This window comes from Centrocercus urophasianus, unplaced genomic scaffold (assembly GCF_019232065.1).
Source record: "Centrocercus urophasianus isolate 14NV4802_14NV808 unplaced genomic scaffold, USGS_Curo_1.0 seq_11, whole genome shotgun sequence".
Lineage (NCBI taxonomy): Eukaryota > Metazoa > Chordata > Aves > Galliformes > Phasianidae > Centrocercus > Centrocercus urophasianus.
In genome coordinates, this window is record NW_024884253.1 from 50,366,279 (window position 1) to 50,386,774 (window position 20,496).

Below are 20,496 nucleotides of genomic sequence, written 5' to 3' on the forward strand. Positions count from 1 at the left end.
AACACAACCAGCATCGAAGCAAGATATTGCATTAGTCCTATCCCACATCCAACGCAACCCAGCCTTCCAACATGTACTAGATACAATGAAATCAAGGGAGAAATTGTATTTATTTGCCTGTTACACATCTTGACATTGTTATTTAGTGGTCCACAGGTGCAGTGTGTGTTGCAAGCTTCTCAAGCATTAACCATGACTTTTCAGTTCAGCACCAACTGAGTTCTCTGCCAAGCAGAAAAAAAGAAGGTGGACACAGGAAATCAAAGGCAAGAAGTAGCTTCTACAGAAGCAGCTGACTTGTTTCAATTTAGCCCCAAAAAGCAATAGCTAGAGTTCCCACGGTAAAAAGAATGAAAGGGAGGGGCCAGTTGCCATTTCTCAAAGCATAAAGGCTAGAAGATAACCATAAAAATCACCCATGTGTTTAAGACCATCAATACCACAGACAGATAATTAAGTATGGATGGGAGTATGAAAATCTGACAAAATCAGGACTAGTTATTAACCAAAACAACTTCTAACTCAAAAGCCTAAGTTTGACTGTCAAAAACCATAGAGTTGTTTAGAGAACAACCTCTACAGGTTTGGGTTTTGTCCTTCCAGTCATCTACTACCTTGTCAGGAAAAAGGGATGAGGTCAGACAGACATTAACCAAACCCAGCACAGCTATTAAGGTATCCAGGCGTCCAAGTCTGGTTTTTAAACAAAAAGCCATCATAATTTGTTGCATTCACAGGGTAACAGCACTACCTATGTCTGACTGACCTTAGAAACTATCATTAACCCCAAAAGAGGGAGAAATAAATTCCCATTATGGGAAGGAAGCATAAATGAACTTCAGTAAGTCCGGCTCTCACTCATTCATAAAGAATACCCTGGACACCACTGACACGGAGATAAAACAGACTGTTTTCTAAATTAGTTCTCACATTAATTCAGAACTGTGAAAGAGAAACCAATATTGTTCATATGCACTTTAATAACTTGACCAACATTCCTGCAAGTATTAAAAGTAGCTTTTATTAAAATAGAAGTTCTTCGTATAAATATAATCATTACTGTGTACACAATTCATTTTGCTACAAACACACCACCATATTCAAAAATCAGTGGCATTATATAAAGTACAATATTTGTTCAGCTGCATAATTTCATATGCAAGTACCTTATTTTGCACATCTAGAGAGGTATGAATTATTTTGCTTTTCAGAGGACAGAGCGATATTTACAAGCAAACATGATCCAAACAGCACATGCAGATTCAGGGTAAGCAAACACACGTACACGAACAGCAAGTCGCACCTGGTCACCCCTACAACAGATTATTTCTTCACAAAAAGGAGACCTGTGACAGAAAACAAGAACAACAAATATCACCAAGCTGTTCATTAAATTTTCAGTTACACAATTATTTGAAACTTGCTTGACAACTATCTAGGAGCATCCAAATAAGGCTAAACCAAATAAGAAATACTGTTTTGTAGTGGAATGGCTGTTGTGTTGAGAAGAACAAGATTACATTGGCTACTTTTAACAACGGCAAGAAAATTAAGATAACTGTATTTCAGGGAAAAAATATTTTCCCTGAATTTTCCCTCATATTTTAATTTAATCCATTAGAAGTCTATCACCACTGAACTTGCCCAACTCAACACAAAAGCTGTACACTGTGACCTATTCATTATCTATGCCACACACTCCTATCAGTTCTAACTTCAGGAAATTGGTTTTCTTTAATACTTCACTACCAAAAAAAGCCACAATTCATATTTAAGCATTACTACTTGGTATTTGTACATACTCAGTCTTACCGAAGACAAGTGGCAAATGCTCTCCTGGCATTTCTGTATACAAAATGGATTGGAAACCCTTTAAATGTGTGACCATCAGGTACTGCTCTTCTTACAGCATCCTGAAACTCCTCGTTTCCTGCAGAAATACCTGTTGCACGTTCAAGCTCATAGGCTGCTAATGCCGGTGACAGTAGATAGGATAGATGGTCATCCCAAACAGTAGAAAGGCCAAGATCCTGTGAAGCAAATTACAGCACGATGACAACCATGCAGAGAAAAAAAAGTGAGGATATTATTAAGTTTGGATACTGTATAGATTCAGATAAATCTATGAACAATCTTTGACTTGCAATTCATGGAAGTGAATCTGTGAAGCAGTAAGATACACATACTGATACACACACCAAACCAGAAGGATCAAGAATCAAACACTAAAAACAAAATACCAAACATTTACCAAGAAATTAAGTCAGACTAGATTAAAACAAGACTAGCAGAGCTGAAACTGGATGTTTTGGCTACAATATATTTGAAAGAAGTGTAAGATCACAGTGCTAGCTCATAAAGAAACAGCAGAAATACAGAAAGGATCAACTAAAATTCACTTCATGTTTTTCTAATGTCTCTTGGAAGTTCACTTCAAGAAACAATGGAAGAATTCCCAAAAGAATGAATGCATGCGCACACACACGCGCTTTCCTTCTCCCATTCCACAAGTGCAAACAAGTAGAAAAATCTACCACTTCCATAGCTGATGAGATTCATACTCTGAGAATTATTTGCCACACTAAGTTTGAGCTTTAGGTAGTAAGAGAACGATTAAAAAAAGATAGTAAGGGAGGGGTAGGTGGGGAGGGAGGTGGTTGTAAGGTTGTGAGGGAGTGAGAGAGAGGGAGAGAAATCCTGACTAAGGAAGAAACTAACTTCCAGAAATACCTGCTGATTTTCTAAAGCATTCAGATTATAACTGTGACAGCTGAAATCCTGCTTCTAATGAGAAACAAATAAGATTGTGATGGATACACTCAGCTCACTAACAAACAGACTTTATCTTCTTAGTTCTTTCATAGAGCACATATAAATTGCCTGTAGATGCCTGTAAGCTAAAAAATCATGCTTCTCAAAACAGAGCCAATGGCAGGGTGGGAGGAATAAGACCACAAGACTGCAGAACTGCTACTGCAAATACTAAGTGTGACCGCTAAACTAGCTCTGTACAGTCATCAAGTGTTTTTTTCCAGTTGCTTCAATTTTAAACACACCACATTTCTGCAAAAGTTGATAGAGAACACATTGCAAAGATCTAAGTATTTTCATTACAAGCAGCTGTTCAAAACAAGCACACAGTAAAAACGTGATCTGTTCAGGTAATAAAGGCGCAATGACAGTTTTTAAAGATTACCTTCCTGTGTTCTGAGACAAGCATTCTCAGTTGCAATTCTAAATCGTTGCTCGTCACTGCTGCATCTATCACAGAAGCACACAAAGGAGGAAAAGGGGGAACTGAAGATGCGGTTCCGGGAGAACAAACTGATTTTATTGCTTCTGCGCTCATGGGCTTCCATTTAGACTCATCGTGTAAGTCGAACACACAGACCTCCACTGCATCAGAGGGCTGACAGTTTCCATAGAACTTCTGATGATTGAAGACACAACCTATCGTGCGATAAGGATACAACGGCTTGGGCTGTTCAACTATTGGAGGGTCATCAGGGTTGACAGGTCTGTGAACGTACCTGATTAAAAACATCCAAATTTTTATTAATAATCTCTGTATTTTAAGTCAGGCTAAAAATATTTCAGTAGGACAGAAGTCATTTCTCCTTTTAAAAACATAACCCAGATTTGTTGTTATCATCCTCCCCCCCCACCCTCACCGAGATAGCATTCTTGATTTACAGGAAAGTAATTATACACATTTTGGAGGCACAGCACAGAACCAATCACTTTTCTTCTTTAAATCTAGAAAAGTAAACTAATTAATTGAGCAGATGCTCAACAGCAAAGAAGTTCCTATATGGCTTAAAACCACAGAAAAGTATATTATGAACTAGTTCACTCACACTCAACCAGTTATTCTCCAAGCAGCAGAAGTACACAGAGCAAAGATTCACAGACAAAAGCCTCCTAGATACTTAATAGATGAGAGGACAGGGAGATAAGTATCACAAAGTAACAACACAAAACCAACAGGAACACACAAACACTCAGAAATAAAAACCACACCAGAAGAACCATACAAATCTCAAACCGCATTGTTTAGTTTTCTTATTTTCTTTTTACTCACCTATGTCCTGTTAAGCTTTCCCAAAAAGTAATCGTTCCATCGGTTCCACAAGTCATTACCCATGTGTGGGGGACTCCTTTTGCTTTTGTTCCTACACACACAAAGGCTTCCAATCCATAGCCAAGAAGAAGACTGCACAGAAGGTTAGCATGATCTTCACAGTCACCCTAGATAGTAAGCATCTGTAAGTTCATTTAACTATCAGGCATAGCTAAAAACATTAGGAAAAAAAATAGTATTTCTCCAGTTATTGTCTAGCAAGTCATGTTTCCCTCTTGTTTACCTAAAGCACACATCAGAAGTCAGGACTTTAAGGTTTACGAACTTAAGAATCTTGGACTCCATTTTTTATATGCACTATATCAAAGAATATCAGGCCTCTACAACTTTCAATACTGTAAAAAGAGTACAGCAGAAAAATAAGATCTATGCACATACTACAAAAAGCAAGCCCAAACCAGGACCTATCCATCTAGGAAGACCAAACTAATGCCCTAATTAAACTTACAAGGGTATGGCAGTCAGATACCTGAGGTAGTGTCAGATATTCTAAGTTAGGAAACTTAGCCACTAAATGAAATACAGAACTTCTGTAATTTTACTACCTTAAATGTACTGTCAATGTTCAGAAAAATACTGTAATGCTATAATGGCATGATAATAGCAGAGTAGCAAAGCCTCTGTCTACAGCAAATGAGAACGAGCCCAAATGCAGCAGCCACAGATGCAGAAAGAGCAGCTGCTTACCTTTGGAAAGGCCTCAGAAAGGAAGGGATCTCCGGCAAGAGATACCCTCACCTCCACTGCCAACCCTTAAATGAGGTCTGGGAAGGACCCTGGCTCCATCCCTTCCAGTCACTCAGGAGCACTGCATGCACCTGAGCTCCCCTGGGTTGGCCGTGACTTCCCGCCTGGTGTTCAATCACTGGTGCAGGCCATGACTTAGCATTTCCACTACAAACATAAAACAGGATCTCTCAAGAATTTCACTACTAAGCTATTAAACAGCTGAAAGTCATGTCTCACTGCATTTCCTGTCAACGAGACTGAAGTTTTCCTCACATTAGGAGATTAGTAGCAATAAATTGATGATGTCTAATTTTTCCTCTTACATTCCTTACAAAATGTTAGCTGTAAAAGAAAAAATTCCACGTGCAACAAAGCCTCCCTAATACAAATCACAACATTCATTAGATAAATAGCATAATCTTCTAATATAATCTACAAAGGAAGTATCAAAGTAAGTACATTTCAACAAGTTTAGGTATTGCAGAGCAGTGTTTACACAGAGTCAAGGATATATCAGCTTTTCACTCTGCCTTGCCAGCAAGGAGCTCTGGGGCACAAGGAGCTGAGAGGACAGAAACAGGACAGCTGACCCAGACTGCCTCCAAAGGGATGTCCCATGCCACATGGCACAGTGTTCAGCAATAAAAGCTGGGGTGAAGAAAGAGGAAAAGAGAATGTTTGTGGTGATGGCTTTTTTTTTTTTCCTTAAGAAACCATTACACACGATGAGACCAGCTTTCCTGGAGGTTGCTGAACATGTGTGTGCTGAGGGAAAGTAGTAAACAAACTCCTTGCCCTGCTCTGCTTGCATGTGCACCTCCACTTTCAATTATAAACACATTACTTGGATTTTGATTATCTCAGTGATGATAAAAAGCACCAATTACTCCAAAGAAGCATTTAAAGGGATCAGTATTACTTTAATGAACTCAACATAAAAATACTAATCCAGAATGAGCCTGATTTGTTTCACTTATCATAGTCATATGATACAAACCTTGGACTAAGTGGAAACTTTTTGTGAAAAACCCTATCTTGCATAAACTGAACGCAATATATTTTAGCACCATCTACAAAATCATTTTTTCCAAAAAAGCTCTTCCTCAACCAGTACAGAATTAAGCACCGATTCACTGAACAGCCACATACAATCTTAGAGAAGCAAGTGAAGCAACTTCATTGTCCAATGGATGCATTGAAAAGTGGATTCCAATAACAGCACTAAAGAAAGCTGGCTCCACAGAATCACCAAGGCTGAAGAAGACCTACAAGATCATCCAGTCCAACCATCCACCTATCACCAATAGCTCTCACTAAACCATGCCCCTCAACACAATGTCCAAAAGCCCTCTTGTCTAATATTTAACATCCATCTCTATTTTGAAAGATCTTAAAAAAGCTATTTGCATCTAAGCGTTCTCTGAAATGCATTTAGTCCACCTTTTGCAACCTGTTTTAAATTACTAACTTCATGCCAATTATAAAGGTGTCATGCAAACACTGTTTTTACATACCTTATTTCTACATATGAACGCAAGAAGTGTGCACCACTGTTCTTGTTTGCCACCACCTCCTCCAATGACAGGAGCTCTTTCATAACCCAGGACACTGACAAATCGTGCTGCCTGTCTAGGTGTGTCCAGCAGCCGGCCCGCTCGAAGTGGTCTGATATATGAACATACTGGACGGTTTACTCCATTTTCATCCTGAACATGGGGGGAAAAAAAAAAAAAAAAAAAAAAATAGTACTGTTAAAACTTCCTGGAGCAATCCATAGCTACTGTTAGACTTTGGTGAAGCCTCCATTGTGGCTGTGCCAGGTGTGTTCAGCAGCAAGATGAACCCTCCACACCCTTACGTGGAAGTTAAAGCTACTCCTGAACACAGCTGGTGCAGCCAGAAGACCTTACTTCCCTGAAGACAAACAGTAGGTGTGGATTGCTTCTGGAAGTTATTTCATCATCTATGCCAGGAAAATTGCTACTCTACAAGTTAAATTCATATATTATCATGATAAACACAAAATACCTTACCATTCCTACTACTGAGGGGCAGTCACCAAGGAACAACTGATGCACAGTAAATTACTAGCTAATTATTTGTTCATGCCTGTAGCTACCACGCAACATTCACCAGCCAGATTACTTTCTTGACCAGAGAGTGCTCAAATATTGTGTGGATCTGCTCCGATACATCCAGTAACTCAGCTATTTATTATTCTATAAAACTTGTTTGCAATAGTTTATATAGATCACTTAAGCATTTGCCATTCAGAGTTATTCAAGGAAAAGACTAAAATGGCTTTGCTATGTCCTATGCCAGGGGTGCTTAGAGCAGCCCTTCTTCATGAATCATGCTCTTCAGCTTCAGTATGCATAGTTCAACTCTTGAAAACTCCATTTTCAGCATGCTATGTCACATGCAGCCCTGACTGGAATGTAACCACATTATAAACCTATACAAGAATCTACATATGCAAACTTCAAAAATATATTTAACATTAAAAAAATATCTTGAAGAACAGATTAGCGTATCTGTAAAAAGTACAAACCTGTGCAAAAATCTTTACCAGCCTTGAGTTGTGTGTAGGCCTAATCTGCAGGTATTCTCTCCACCACTGTTTAGCATACACAAGAAATAAACGTTCTTTTTCTGCTATCTTCTGACGTTCCAAAGTGAACTACAGGTAAAAAAATAAACATACCCATGCACATATATACTAATTCCAAACAAGAACAAAAAAAAGTAATCAATATACACATGTATAATCAATGAATATTAAGATGTTATAATTACAAAATAAACAAGAGAGTTTGGCAAAGCAGATTATGATAACAAAGAGAGAATAGATAGAAAGCTTACCCCTAACCTAGGCTCGCTTACAAAACTCCAGCAGAGCAGATCTCCAGAAGAAATCCTTCCCCCCTGGCAGTCAGCTCTTAAATGGGTCCAGGAGAGCTGCAGCCAGGTTCCACCCCTTCTGGCAGCACAGCTGAATTGCCTTCACCTGTGCTCCCATGGCTGACTCACTGCTCAGCTCAGGTGATCAATCAGAGGCTCAGGCCGTGACTCAGCAGTTCCCATACATACACAGTAGCACATGATTGTTGCATATGTAAAATGAAGTTTAATATGACAGCATGCAACCAATGCTAAAGAAAAGTATTTTCAAATGAAAAGCTAATGAATGTAAAGCTCAATTTACATTTCTTGTTTGTAGGCTCATATATCAAGCTTGACTGAAGTATTGTTCATCTTCAATGATGTATGTCTGTACAGAAGGATTACTCAGCTTGCAAAGCATGGAATATCTGCAAGCACCTTTGGGCCACCACTTACTGGCTTTTCAAGCAGAATAGCTGACCACTGAAATTATTTTTTCAAGTGGGAAAAGAGAGCAAGGAAATATATACAATACACTTAGCATCCTTCAGATAGTACCTTACTTACTGCACCTCTTAAAATTTTGATATAGGTAATCAATAAAAATAAACATAGTAAAATTCCAAGTGAAGTAATAATCAACGTAAACAAAGTAGTTAAAAACAAGATAACTGCATTTAAACCGAGTGGGGAAAAAAACACATTCAAAAACCCACAGCTCCTTACATCTACATAAGTAATTGCATAGTGAGCATTCCCCCTGCTGATAAAAGAATAGGTCACCTCCTCACCCCTAGAATATGACTTACCTGAGTGTTTGTTATTTCTGGAGACAGTGTCTTACTAAGCGGTGGATACATTTCAAGTCTGATGTTCAAAACACCAACAGAAACCTTAGATTCTGTACCTTTGAACAGAAATACATTCCTATCAGTCCTTCCAAATTCATTTTACTCAGAACTCCAGCAGGGAAGGAACAAATAGTAGTTTTAATCATACAATGACAAAAAAAAAAACAAACCAAAACCTAAGCTTCTCTAAGTATGTACAACGTAAAGATCTTCACTTAAATTTTCAACTCAAGAATGAGTGAAAAGATAACTTGGCTAAAGAAGCTGGTGACTGGATCTGAGCTCTAAAGTCTCTTTTCAGGCAATATCAGAATGTACAAGATTAATGCTGTTCTATACATGCTAGAATAGGCACCTACAAATAGATTAGAAGAGGCACAGTGTGAAAGTGTCCATTCTTACTGACTGTACAACTCACTGCTCAAATTAATGTCGTCAGAGCAGAGTGGAACTCATTTTACCCAACACAGCTTATTAAGAAGACCTGAGATGCCATACAATCATTTTTAATATATATATATATATACATATATATATATTTTTAAAAAATTTTATTTTTTTTTTTTTTTAAGTTATCTAATGTTGTTGCATAATGCTGAGCCATTCTGAACTCCACAAACAGCAAGAATAAATTACAACAGTGATACGGAGTGATAAACAATCCGAGCAGAAACACCACATAGTAGCTTGTTTATTTGAGACAGCAGCATGCTTTTTCATGTTCTTGATGAATTTTGTACAGTGGCTAGAATTTAGAAAAGGAGAAAAAGCACCTGAATATCTAAATTTATACTTTATTACTCTAGAAAAAAAAGTTAACAATAAATAAATTAGAACATTAGATTAGAACTCCTCCCATCACCCATGTAAGCATTAAACAAGTTATTACAAATAAACACCTCTGTACCTAAGAGTCTGTACAAAGTCATATTGCTTTGTAAAGTTTTGCCAACAATCAGCACTGTTAGAATAAAATGATGCCAACATAGTAGTAAATAAACATACTACATTCACGTTCACTGAAAAAGAAAAGCATGCAATAATGATGGAAATGAATAACAATTTAAATAGTACATTTGATTTTAAAAATATTTTGAAGATAGAGTTAGAATTAGCAAGGGCCTGCTAGCATATCTAGCAGGTAGAGACTGTGACAATGCACGCTCCAATGACTCAACTGTGATTTGACAGAACACTGGGGTAAGAACTCAAGATACACCATGATAGTGCTAGATCCAGACTTAAAGTCGTATTAACCCAAATACTTAGGATGGAACAGTTGAAAAGGGAGGCGGTGACAAACGACACAGCAAAATACAGAGGTGTATCAATAGTTCGGCACCTAAACAAAGTCACTCAACCCTTCTATAAGAAAACATGCTTCCAGCTACTGGAATGCATGGCAGCACAGCAGAGATCACTTTCTCCAACAACTGCTACAGAGCACAAGCTAGATTTTACACTTAAGAGCATTGACATGCTATTTTTCCTGGAGATGCATGTGTTGATTTATGTTTGTTTTGACAGTCTACCCACATGCTGGAGTTAACAGAGACTCCCAGATACAGGGAGCATTATTGCACGTGATCTGGACACATATTCTTAACAATTTGATAAGACAAAAATCAGACCATCACTCTCACTCTCTTACATAAACTCCTCTTAAGGATACCTTAAAGTAATTCATGAGTTGAACTGAAATCAAACCAAATCATAAATATTACTCTAAGCTTATAAGCAAACTTAGTACACAGTATTTTAATTCATCATTAAACGCTTATTAATTATTCTTACCTACACCCAGGAGTTCAACAGCAACATTTGTGATGCCATTCTCTGCAGCTAAGACAGATCGCCACTCCAAGAAATAGGATGCCACCAGCGTTGTCTCACCATACGTGTCAGTTCTGATCAGAACCATATGCACGGGATCACATACAGATAACATAGTGGTTGCATCCACCATTTTACTCCCATCACCTGCCATAATTAAACCAACATTAAACAGCCAAGTTAGCATCCCAACTCCTGCAAATAACACTATTTTTAAAGTATGACAACATAAAAATAACTGCATATATTCTCTTGAAAACATGGAATGCTTCAGTTCTATTTACTGTACACCAGTATTGATTCCAGAAATCTTCCTGTAACATTCATCTGCCACCACATTTCCCAGCCACCAACAGCAGAAAGGTAATACAGGTGTTCAATGACTGACTATTCCACAGGTATCTGCCAGCTCATAGCAAACTGAGCTCAAAGTAAAGTTTTTCCTTCTTTGCATGGTAGCAAATTCCTATCTACCTTCACAAAAACCTTCAAGGTTGGAAGGGACCTCTGGAGGTCAGCTGGCCCAACCCCTGCTCGAGAAGGGACACCCAGAGCAGGGTGCCCAGAACTATGCCAGTTACTTCAGCGTGGAAAAGACTAGGTAAGAGCAGAGAAGGATCTAGAAGTGAAACCTAATACAGTCATCAATTTCCCTACAAAAATATAGTAATAAATAGGAAAGAAACATGCTAAATAATGTCAGACCTATTTTGGAATAAAAATCAAGTCAAAAATAAATCCCATGAAACAAAACAAAAGAAACAACATAGCATCAGCTTTAAATTCATGATGTTCCTTACCTAGGCTCTCCTTGTGAACTTCAAGTAAAAAACCATCATGGAAATCTGGCTCACAAGCACAGGGAACAGGTTTAGAACGGAAACGCTGATTTCGGAAATGTAGACACAGAGTAAAAGTAGAACAGATTTGGCCAGGCAGAGGATCTGGTTCCTGAAGATGTTCCAGAAAAGCTTTTCCACCCAGAACCTGAAGGTAAAGATACCTTCGTGTTGGGTCAATGTTAGCTGTAAAGCGTAGCAACAAAAATGAAGAGACTACAAACAGATCCCAGGAAGCATGTTAAACATCAGCTGACTAACAGGAGAACAGAAATAAAAAGATATAATAAAGGTTTTGAAAATATATCCCTAGGAGAAAGTGATTTTAAAATATACAGAAGCTGTCTTAACGTAAAACAAATGAAACATTAATATCACATAAAGCTTGAATTTGGATCAGTCACACAAACTTACATCCTTTAGATTAGCAGGGTAGACATCTTTTTCTCCCCTTTGGAGGCTTTAAATGAATCCAGTTCATATTGGATTATTAATCCCAAGCTCAATAATCCTACATTTGACATTTCTATTGAAACTACAATCCAGAAATATAAAAACAAACAAGCAACATACTTTTTTTCAAAACTGGTGGTTCTCGATCAACAAAATGTGTCGATGGTTTTGGAGAAGAAGTCCTCTCCTTTCCATTCACATCCTGGAATCACAATAAAGAATTTTTAAGGTGTTAAGTGAGGCATCAGCACTCCTCTCATAGTCTTATAAAATTTAAAGCATTCTTCTTTCCAATCAAATGTTATTCCTCTTGTATACCTGCTGCTAATATGTGATACTTAACAAAAACTGAGTAAACACTGACAGCGTAGTGTTACCACTACACCAAATATAGCATACACAGTTTGGTCCTAAAACAACACAAGTTGCTAAAGCCTTTTTGAACCACTAGAAATAGTACCTTCCTTTACATAAAGGAGGTCTACAAGAGAATGGGAGAAGTACACTTTGTCAGGGAGCGTAGAGCTAGGACAAGGGGCAATGGCTCTGAACTACAATATGATGGATTTAGATGAGACTGAAGGAAGAATTTTTATCAGAGAGCGGTGAGGCGCTGGCACAGCTAACCAGAGAAGCTGTGGTGCCCCATCCCTGCAGGTGCTCAAGGCCAGATTGGATGGGGCCCTGAGCAGCTGAGCTGCTGGGGGGCAGCCCTGCCCATGGCACAGGGTTGGTCCCCTTCAATGTAAGCCATTCTGTGATTCTATGCTTTTAGCGTGTTAGAGCTTGGACAAGACACCACATCAGGAAGAGGAATAAGCAAAGTATTTTCACTCTTGGAAAAGTTCTCACATTGACAAATTTAAGTTCTTTCATAACGTCATCGATGATTCCTCGTTGTCTCAAGGCTTTTATCATATCTTCCATGGATAGCTGCTGATGCTCAGGTGCCAGCTCCTCACGAACCGTCTCCGCCAGAACTTCTCGGATCCTGCCATGGACATCCATCTGAAAGAGAACTCCTTACATGCTACACATAGAAGCTCCTGACAGCAGTTGCAACTAAGGAAGCATTCTGTAGGTCTGCCAGTACTTTCTGCACATAGTGCCCACGAATCCTTGGATTAACTAAGAACCAACCGAGGAAGTCACACCGCCTCCCCAGCGCAGCTCTACCAATTAAAAGCGTTATGAGCACGATGAACCTGAACGTATTAAACCCCTTCCTCACAAACACCTGCAAATGCACGCGCTTCCGTTTGACTTCTGAGCGAGACAAAGAAATAAAAACTTCGAATGACAGCTCCTTAGTTCTCTAAGGCACAGCAGCAGGCAATGCCCGCTCCCTCCCCCTCTCAGCGCCACACTAACAAGGAGGCAAAATGCCGGCCGGGACAGCTCACCTTTTGCAGCTGCTGCTGGATGAGCCGCTTCAGCTCCGAACCCTTCCCGGGCGGCAGCGCCATGGCGGCGGGCGGCAGCGGGGCCGCGCGCGGAGCTCCGCCCCAACGGCCGCGACGCGAGGAGGGCGGGGCGGGGCGGGGCGGGAAGCGGGCGGAGCCGTGCGGAGCCGTGCGTTACGGCGTCTATCTACGAGTGCGGCCTTGCCAGCATGTTCGTGTCTTGCGATGGCGGCGGCCCCGATTTCGAGGGCTTCACGCTGCTCATGGTGAGTGGTTGCCGGGGTCTGCCCCGTGGTGCTGGGGGGGCGGAGGTCGGGGGGCTGCGGTCTGAGCGCCTCCGGTCTTTCTGAACGCTTCCAGGGATGGGGCACCCGCAGCTCCCTGGGCAATCTTCCCTCTTTCAGTTTAAAGCCATCTTCCTTGTCCTGTCCCTGCGGGCAGCGCAGCACCGCACAGCCCCGGGCTCACGTACACCTCCAGGGGGTGAGGGAGAAGAAAGGTAAAACGTGTGGGCTGATAGTTTGATAACAGGGCAGAAAAGGGAAAATAATGACGAGAGAGGAACATACGGAAGTGAAGCACGCTGCGATTGCTCACCGCGATCTGACCCAGCCCCCAGCCAACCCCCCCCACCCCAGTTGTGTTGCCGAGCACCTCAGCACATGGCGTGGGACGTCCCCTGGGCCGCTGTGGCTCTGCTGCCCTGGTTCTGCCCTCCCTGGCAGGGCAACGCAAGGAGCCGAAATGGCCTTGGCTTTGTGAGTGCTGCTCTGTAGCAGCCACAACAGCAGCGTGGTATCAGCGCTGTTCTCATGTGAAAGACAAAACGCAGTGCTACACCGGCTATTAGGGACTTAACTCCATCTCAGCTGAAACCAGGGCAGTGAAGAACACCTCATTCATGCTTACAGCTCAAGCTGAGACTTGTAGTTGAATGTGTAATATCAACGTTACCATTAGGTGTCACTTGAAGTCTGCCGATCTCTGCATTTGTTTTAGAGTGACTTATCAATTCTGCATTCCCGTCTCCCTGCGTCCCCACCCCCCCCAAAAAAGGGGGGGTGGAAGAAGACAAGTTTCAAAACCCTTGTTCAAGTTTACAGTGAGAGACAGGGTTATTTACAGAAGTGGCCAGTGTGATTTAAGGTGACCAACCTAAGGGATAGCCATCTTTGCCTGAAAATGAGCTGTCACTTAAAGAAATCACGTTGAGTCAGAAATGAAATATCTTGAACCTTCACTGTTTGGAGAGCGTATTGTCTATAAAACACATTGTAATTCATTGATGTCTGTCACTTCAGCCAGCAGTGTCAGTGGGAAACGTTGGCCAGCTAGCAGTAGATCTAGTGATCTCCACACTTTGCATGCCTAAAGTGGGCTACTTCTACACCGACTGCCTGGTGCCGATGGCGGGGAATAATCCTTATGCAACAACAAAAGAGAACTCTATGGAGCTGAGCATAAATGCTGAAGGTGTGTACTGAATGCTTATGGTGTTTGCAGGATGCATGCAGTGCAAACAAGGTCGCATTTACTTTTTTTGTTGTTACATTCTGCTTATGGGAACTTGTTTAAACTAAAGTCCGTAATAACAGCTTCAATGATAAGTTTCTGTCTTAGGAATGTGTTTAGACTTGCAGAGGAAACTCTTAGACCTTACTTTATTTTTGATAACCAGTTTGACATATGGAACCAGTAAAAAATGCTGACTCACAACCATGTTACAGGGCAGCCAAAACTCACAACAATTTTAATCCTAAGCAACATGAAGTGTGCACATAGTTCAGGTGCAGGAATGCAAGCTGCATTCTGGTGTGGAAAGGGATTTCTCCCTTCTCGCCTATGTTTGTCTTTTTCCCTTTGTGCTATTTCTCCCCCTTAAATTCACTGGGTTTTGCCCCATCTCAGTCATGGCATTTCTTTCCTTTCTTTTTTCTTCCTTTTTTGTTGCTATTAAATCATAGAAATTTCAAAATAATCTGCCAGAATCTTTGTAAAGCTGCACAAAAGAATTTCCTGAATCATCATAAGAGACAGATCTTCTTATGTTCTGTTTCATTCAATCTTTTGAATCTGTGACAAGTGAAATTAAGTCCAGTGAAGACATTGCACAAAAATAGGTGTTTATTTTTAACAGCAATTGGGTTTTCCAGTAATTGGATTTGATAACTGAAAGGTTATCCTCAGGTCTGTAAAGCAGATAAGTCTGTATACTTCTAAGCCCAGATTTATTTTTTTGTTAAAAAGCTTCATTATTTCTCCTTGTAGTGTATTCATTGCCTTCAAAGAAACTTGTAGTTCTGCAGATCAGATCACCTTTTATAAAGGTACGTGCATCCATTGATTCTTCTGAGCTCATTCGTCAGTAGTGCAGTTCTGTGGGCAGATGCTTCAGGCATCCTGGGTCAATTTTACAAAATGACTCAAGCAAACCAAAGAAGCACAGCTAGAAGTAATCTGCCAGGCTAGAAAACGTTTTCTTAAAACAGACCAAAATCTAGCAAAACGTTTTTCTACTTAGTGCTGTAACACTTTCTGTGATGGATACAGTTTTGTCTCAAAGCTGATTTCTGTACACTTTGAGAGCTAAGGTTTAGTTTTGTTTTTCCAAACCCCATAACAACTCAGCTGTATTGTTAGATCTTATTGTTAACATGTCCTTAGTTATTAATAGTCTCAAACAAAATACAGAATGTTCTGAGTTTTGTCCGTTTTTCTTTTCTTCATACAGTTCTTGCCTTTCTGTATGTATCTTGTATTGTAATGGCTTAATTTTTGCCATTGCAAAATATGGAAGAATATGATGTGATCTAAACATTGTACCCTCTTGTTCTGAAACTTTTTCCTCTGGTACTTATGGCACTTATGTTGTTATTCGTGTGCTCTTACTAAACGTAATCATTATGTGTGTAGCTTTAATCAGATAAATTGCCAGTCTTCTGCTTTTTGAAGGTAAATGTGAACCCGTGAGCTTAAGGGATGTGAAGAAAAATCTATACAAAGATGAGCATTAAATATGACATCTCTTTTGGTATTTTTTTTATCAACACAAAACATTTTTATTTCATTTTCCTCTGTCTTTGCATAAAGAACAAGTACAGGCCATTCTGCCAAACACTGCTTTCTTGGGTGGAAAGCAGCAAATGTGCCAGAGTCATTCTTCTGTCCAGCAGCCACGCATACCAGCGCGATGACGAACAGCTCCTCGGGTATGTTTGTCCTTAAAAGATCTATTTAATGTTTATGATCTCTTTGGCAGTCTGACTTTTTTCCCTCTTTCTGTAGTACTTTTCATTATTGTGCTTTGCTGTGTAGATAGGACATCTTGTTTTAATAACGTATGAAATGTTTCATGTTACACAGCGCTAGTCTCTGAACTTACTCCTGTTGAAAGTCCAGAGCAAAGACTATGCTGTAAGGACATCGTGCTTGGCCTGCACTGTCAGTCTCAGTTTTAACTTCTGTATTTCTTTCTGTTGCAATCAATGTCAAGGACCACCAGCTGCTTGAGGTCACTGATTAGACATCTAAGATTTAGTAGAATATTAGTTAGTCTCCTAACCTTTAACTGATTGGTGAGGATTTTCAGTGTGTGACAAGATTTCCAGGCTGTATCTAGGTGTGGAGCCTTAAAGGAGGCTTAGGTCTATGTGCTTCCCAGATGGAGTTCCCAGTGCTGTTTGCATTCTGTCTGAAGAACGGCCAGCTAAGATGGAGAGGAGTGGGAAGGAGTGATACTCATTTTGCACATTCTGAGTCACAAGTTGAACCCATTTCTCCTGTTTTTGTGAAGGGGAACATGAGCGCCACAGCTCTGACACCAGAGTCACTAAAGACAGAGAATAGCACATGCAGAAAACAGCTTGTTGAAGTCTGGGGGTTGCTGTAGCGTGAGCCTGTTGTAAATACTGTGTAACAGTGAAGTCCATACTTACCTTAACTTTAACTGAATCTGTTCCCATCTGAAGGAAGAAAAGTCACCTTTTACATATATAAATTATTTTAGCAGCAAAAGTTCTCCTACTTATGTGGTTATGTAGCTGGTATTTGCCAGTCACAAAAGCATCTAAAAAGAATACCTTAGTTGTATTTGTGGCAGAAAATTGTGTATATTGTCCTGAAGTCACTGCACACTCGTAAACTTCAGCTTGGAGAGGAAGGGAATATTGCAGTTCTTTGTTGCAGGCTAGAGGTCCTCAATGCTTGCAGCTTCCTTCTGTCACAAGTAATAACTTCAGTGCTTTTATTGTCAGACTGAATACATTCTTGATTTGTTGCTAGGACACCGCTGCGCTACTTACTTACACCAGCTCTTGAGAAAGCGATTGAAGGCCATATGCAGGAACTGAAATGGAAAGAAATGGAAAAAGTAGCAGCTTACCCTGGAATAAGTGATACAGAAAAAGTGCTACATATTCCTGGAGGTGGCATCACAAAATTGCTGTTTACTGAGAGGTGAGTTGCATGGAGATAAAGGCATAAAGGATATCAGGTTTCCTATCAGGGCAGCTGGAGGTGTCCAAAGCCAGGTTGGATGGAGCCCTGAGCAACCTGATCTTGTACCAGCTATGGAGGTTGGTGGCCCTGTGTGCAGCAGGGAGGTTGGAACTTGATGATCCTTGAGTCACTTCCAGCCCAAGCCAATCTTCAACTCTAATGCATGAGTAAAATTATTATGGATTAGTTCTTATAGATCTTTATTGTTGTTAAAAGGTGTGCACATTAGGAACTGTGGCAAAAGCTTGTCAGGTGGCAAACTTTAGCTAGCAGAGCTCAATCTCTGCACTAAACACATTAGTTCTGCAAAAGGGATTTGTTTTCTAAGTGCCAGGTGGAAAATCAGCTTTTGGGTTTTTGTTTTTTTGCGTGTGTGTGGTTTGTTTTTTTTTTTTTCCTTAACTATTGCTTTTGTCACTGATCCAAACTGCTGTCTCCAGCAGCAGGAGTTCCTGATATAGAGCTTACCTTTGTGCTGACTCCAGCTATGGAAACAGTGCATAAATGCAAAAGCTGAAACCTCCCAGGACTGCAGAAATCAAAGTAAACCAAAAATGCAAAAACTTCATGCCTGAATGAATAAAACACGGCAATGCTAAGGGAAACTGAACTTTTAAAGATAAAAAATATTGAAGTTGTTGTAGCACATACATCATGGGACTGAATTTTAAACACATTGACGCTGTTTTGTGACCACCTCGTTGGTATCACTTCCCCCACAAAAAACAACCCACCAAAAACCCTTCAAACACAACAGTATGGTAAAAGCCATTTACCAGAAGTAGCGTTCCTGGTCTAACAAAGGAAGGGGTGAACTTCAGCATACCATATGTTTTTGCAGAATATATGCTTAAGTCAACTCTGATTGTGGGTTTTAATGACTTTTTCCCAAACGTTGCAATAGCAAACAGGGCTTGGAAAGTGTGTTTCATTGGTAGGAGGCAGAAGTGGAAATTGTAACAGCCTGCAAAACCACTGTTTGAAATACATGGAAGGATAAGAAGTGGTTGTATTGAAGGCTCTGTATAAATGCCCCGCTAGGGCAAAAGTGCCAACACTCTGGTTGCAGACTGCACGTAGAGGAGGCCCCGAGTTACCCTCTATGACATAGGATTCTTGCCTTGCAAAGGAAAGAATAATTTCAAGGTTTAGAAACCAAACATTAGGTGTGGAAATGTAACCAAGCAAGTCTGGAGGAAAAATAAAAAGAAAAAAAATGTATCGTGTGTGTGTGTGTATGTATATATATTATATATAAGGATTGTGTGTGTGTGTGTGTGTGTGTGTGTGTGTAATACATGGGAATCTGCATTTTCCTTTTAATGTAATACTTCTTTTAAAGCAGACTATCTACCATCTAGCCTGTTACGCTAAACTCACAAATACATTTGTTCTTGATTTGTAAAAGAAACAGAAAAGCCTGCCTGTTTTTGTTGCAGTTGTTCCAAAGGAATCCACATGGCAGTTCTTCTCAAATTCTGCTCAGAAGGGGACAATATCCCTGACGCCTTTGGGCTTGTTAACTATCTGAATGAATGGCTTCAGCTAATTGAAATCAGAGTAAGTGCTGTTTGTTTTAGAGCTTTCATATTTTTATCAGCTATTTTCATTTTCTGTGTTGGCTGGCTTCACTTTGGCCTGCGGTCACCAAGAGCAGGCCAAATGTAAGATATGTTTTGATTAAAATTGTGCTGGGAAGTTTCCCACCCAAAAAAACAAACCTTGGACAGAGGTGGTGGAAACTCTAAAGATTTGATCCGCTTAGAACTTGCAATATTTTTCTCTAGAGCTGTCCACCATGGCACTGACCCTTGAAAGGCTGCCCATGATTTTAACACATATGCCAGAGAGAAAATTGCATTAAATCGCATTATTCTTTAAAACTTCAAGGAGTTACTCTGTCCTTGTTGCAGAGAAATTCTTCCACGGATGCTTCTCCAGAGAGGGAAATACCAGATCCTTCTTCACAGTGGAAAATACCAAGTTCTTGGCGCCTGCTTTTTGGCAGTGGTCTTCCACCTGCACTCTTCTGAGCTGTTTGGATTTCTTCTGTAAGTCACACCGGTATGGTGTCCATCATCCCATGAAAAGATGATGTATACTAATTGCCAAGCGACAGCAGCCTGATTTGTGATGTAAATACATTCTTAGGGAAAACTTCTTTTACCCCTGCTAACTATTGAAATAACAGTAACTTTCAGAAGTTGAACAAAGAAATAGGTTTGACATAGTTGTTTATGGAAGATTTTTTTTTTCTTTTTAAATAAAATATTTTCAAAGCCCTTTTTGTCTGGTTAAAGTATTACTGCAGTGGGAAAGCTCACAGTGTCTCTCTTAGCACTTGATTGACGTGCAGTTTTTTAAATTTTCTAGAAAGATAAAGGCCCACTCTTCTAAGTCAATTGTGGATCTCTCTTCCAAAACCTTCCTGCTGGTGTCAGTATAGCTCAGATCCTCTCAGTGATCCTCTGCCTTCTTTTCCCAATGTTACCTCAGTAGCTTCAGCTGGGGAGGCTGCGAGTGGCAGAGTAGCATGTGCTGTGTTTTCTGATGTTCCTGATAACAGTTTCCAGTCTTCTTCCAGGGACTGCAGAAGCAGCAGAACAAAAGGTTGTGAAGGCGACAAGCTTTCTTAGACTGCTTTGAGAATATATACAGTGCCCTGAAATATAAAGAAAGTAAAATGCTGTCCTGAAAGCAAGCAGTCTGGAGCCTGTATGTTACAGGTGTAGTCTGAAATACCAGTTTTGTTCACTGTTTCATGTTTGCAGTGGGACTTGTTGCATTACTAAGCTACATATTTGGTTTTGATCCTTTTATATCTTTTGGCTCGTGGTCTTGTCATTGTTTTACAAGAAACCCGAATG

General features: G+C 40.1%; 2 protein-coding genes across 4 annotated transcripts; one reads left to right on the forward strand and one right to left on the reverse strand.

Annotated features, from left to right (window-relative positions):
• Nucleotides 1–91: 91 nt before the first annotated feature.
• On the reverse strand, nucleotides 92–13,210 carry CEP76 (centrosomal protein 76). Of its 3 annotated transcripts, XM_042808693.1 has the most exons (13): nucleotides 13,133–13,210; nucleotides 12,582–12,737; nucleotides 11,850–11,931; nucleotides 11,238–11,462; nucleotides 10,399–10,584; nucleotides 8,563–8,660; nucleotides 7,422–7,550; nucleotides 6,385–6,576; nucleotides 4,082–4,248; nucleotides 3,197–3,530; nucleotides 1,813–2,030; nucleotides 1,304–1,346; nucleotides 92–224 (listed from the first exon to the last, which is right to left on the reverse strand). In XM_042808693.1, the coding sequence occupies exons 1-13, from the start codon at nucleotides 13,193–13,195 to the stop codon at nucleotides 201–203; spliced, it is 1,917 nt and encodes a 638-aa protein (XP_042664627.1). In that variant the 5' UTR covers nucleotides 13,196–13,210; the 3' UTR covers nucleotides 92–200. The 3 variants fall into 3 exon arrangements, with proteins under 3 accessions (XP_042664627.1, XP_042664625.1, XP_042664628.1); XM_042808691.1 differs by lacking the exon at nucleotides 92–224 and having other exon boundaries at nucleotides 1,003–1,346; XM_042808694.1 differs by lacking the exon at nucleotides 92–224 and having other exon boundaries at nucleotides 1,281–1,346; nucleotides 1,803–2,030.
• Nucleotides 13,211–13,282: 72 nt separating this feature from the next.
• PSMG2 (proteasome assembly chaperone 2) lies at nucleotides 13,283–19,911 on the forward strand. Its single transcript, XM_042809045.1, has 7 exons — nucleotides 13,283–13,398; nucleotides 14,434–14,605; nucleotides 15,401–15,459; nucleotides 16,223–16,341; nucleotides 17,414–17,587; nucleotides 19,069–19,189; nucleotides 19,543–19,911. Exons 1-7 carry the CDS (start codon nucleotides 13,342–13,344, stop codon nucleotides 19,660–19,662), a joined length of 822 nt encoding a protein of 273 aa, XP_042664979.1. The 5' UTR covers nucleotides 13,283–13,341; the 3' UTR covers nucleotides 19,663–19,911.
• The last annotated feature ends 585 nt before the right edge of the window (nucleotides 19,912–20,496 follow it).

Bases quoted from the DNA above. Each gene is read 5' to 3' on its own strand.
- CEP76 (XM_042808691.1), bottom strand. From the start codon at position 13,195: ATGGCGCTGCCGCCCGGGAAGGGTTCGGAGCTGAAGCGGCTCATCCAG. The intron at 8,661-10,398 runs GTAAGAATAATT...TTCTGTTCAAAG, and splicing joins TGTTGAACTCCTGGGTGTAG to GTACAGAATCTAAGGTTTCT. The intron at 6,577-7,421 runs GTTTGTACTTTT...CCCCATGTTCAG, and splicing joins TGGTAAAGATTTTTGCACAG to GATGAAAATGGAGTAAACCG.
- PSMG2 (XM_042809045.1), top strand. From the start codon at position 13,342: ATGTTCGTGTCTTGCGATGGCGGCGGCCCCGATTTCGAGGGCTTCACG. The intron at 14,606-15,400 runs GTGTGTACTGAA...TTCTCCTTGTAG, and splicing joins GCTGAGCATAAATGCTGAAG to TGTATTCATTGCCTTCAAAG. The intron at 16,342-17,413 runs GTATGTTTGTCC...ATTTGTTGCTAG, and splicing joins GATGACGAACAGCTCCTCGG to GACACCGCTGCGCTACTTAC.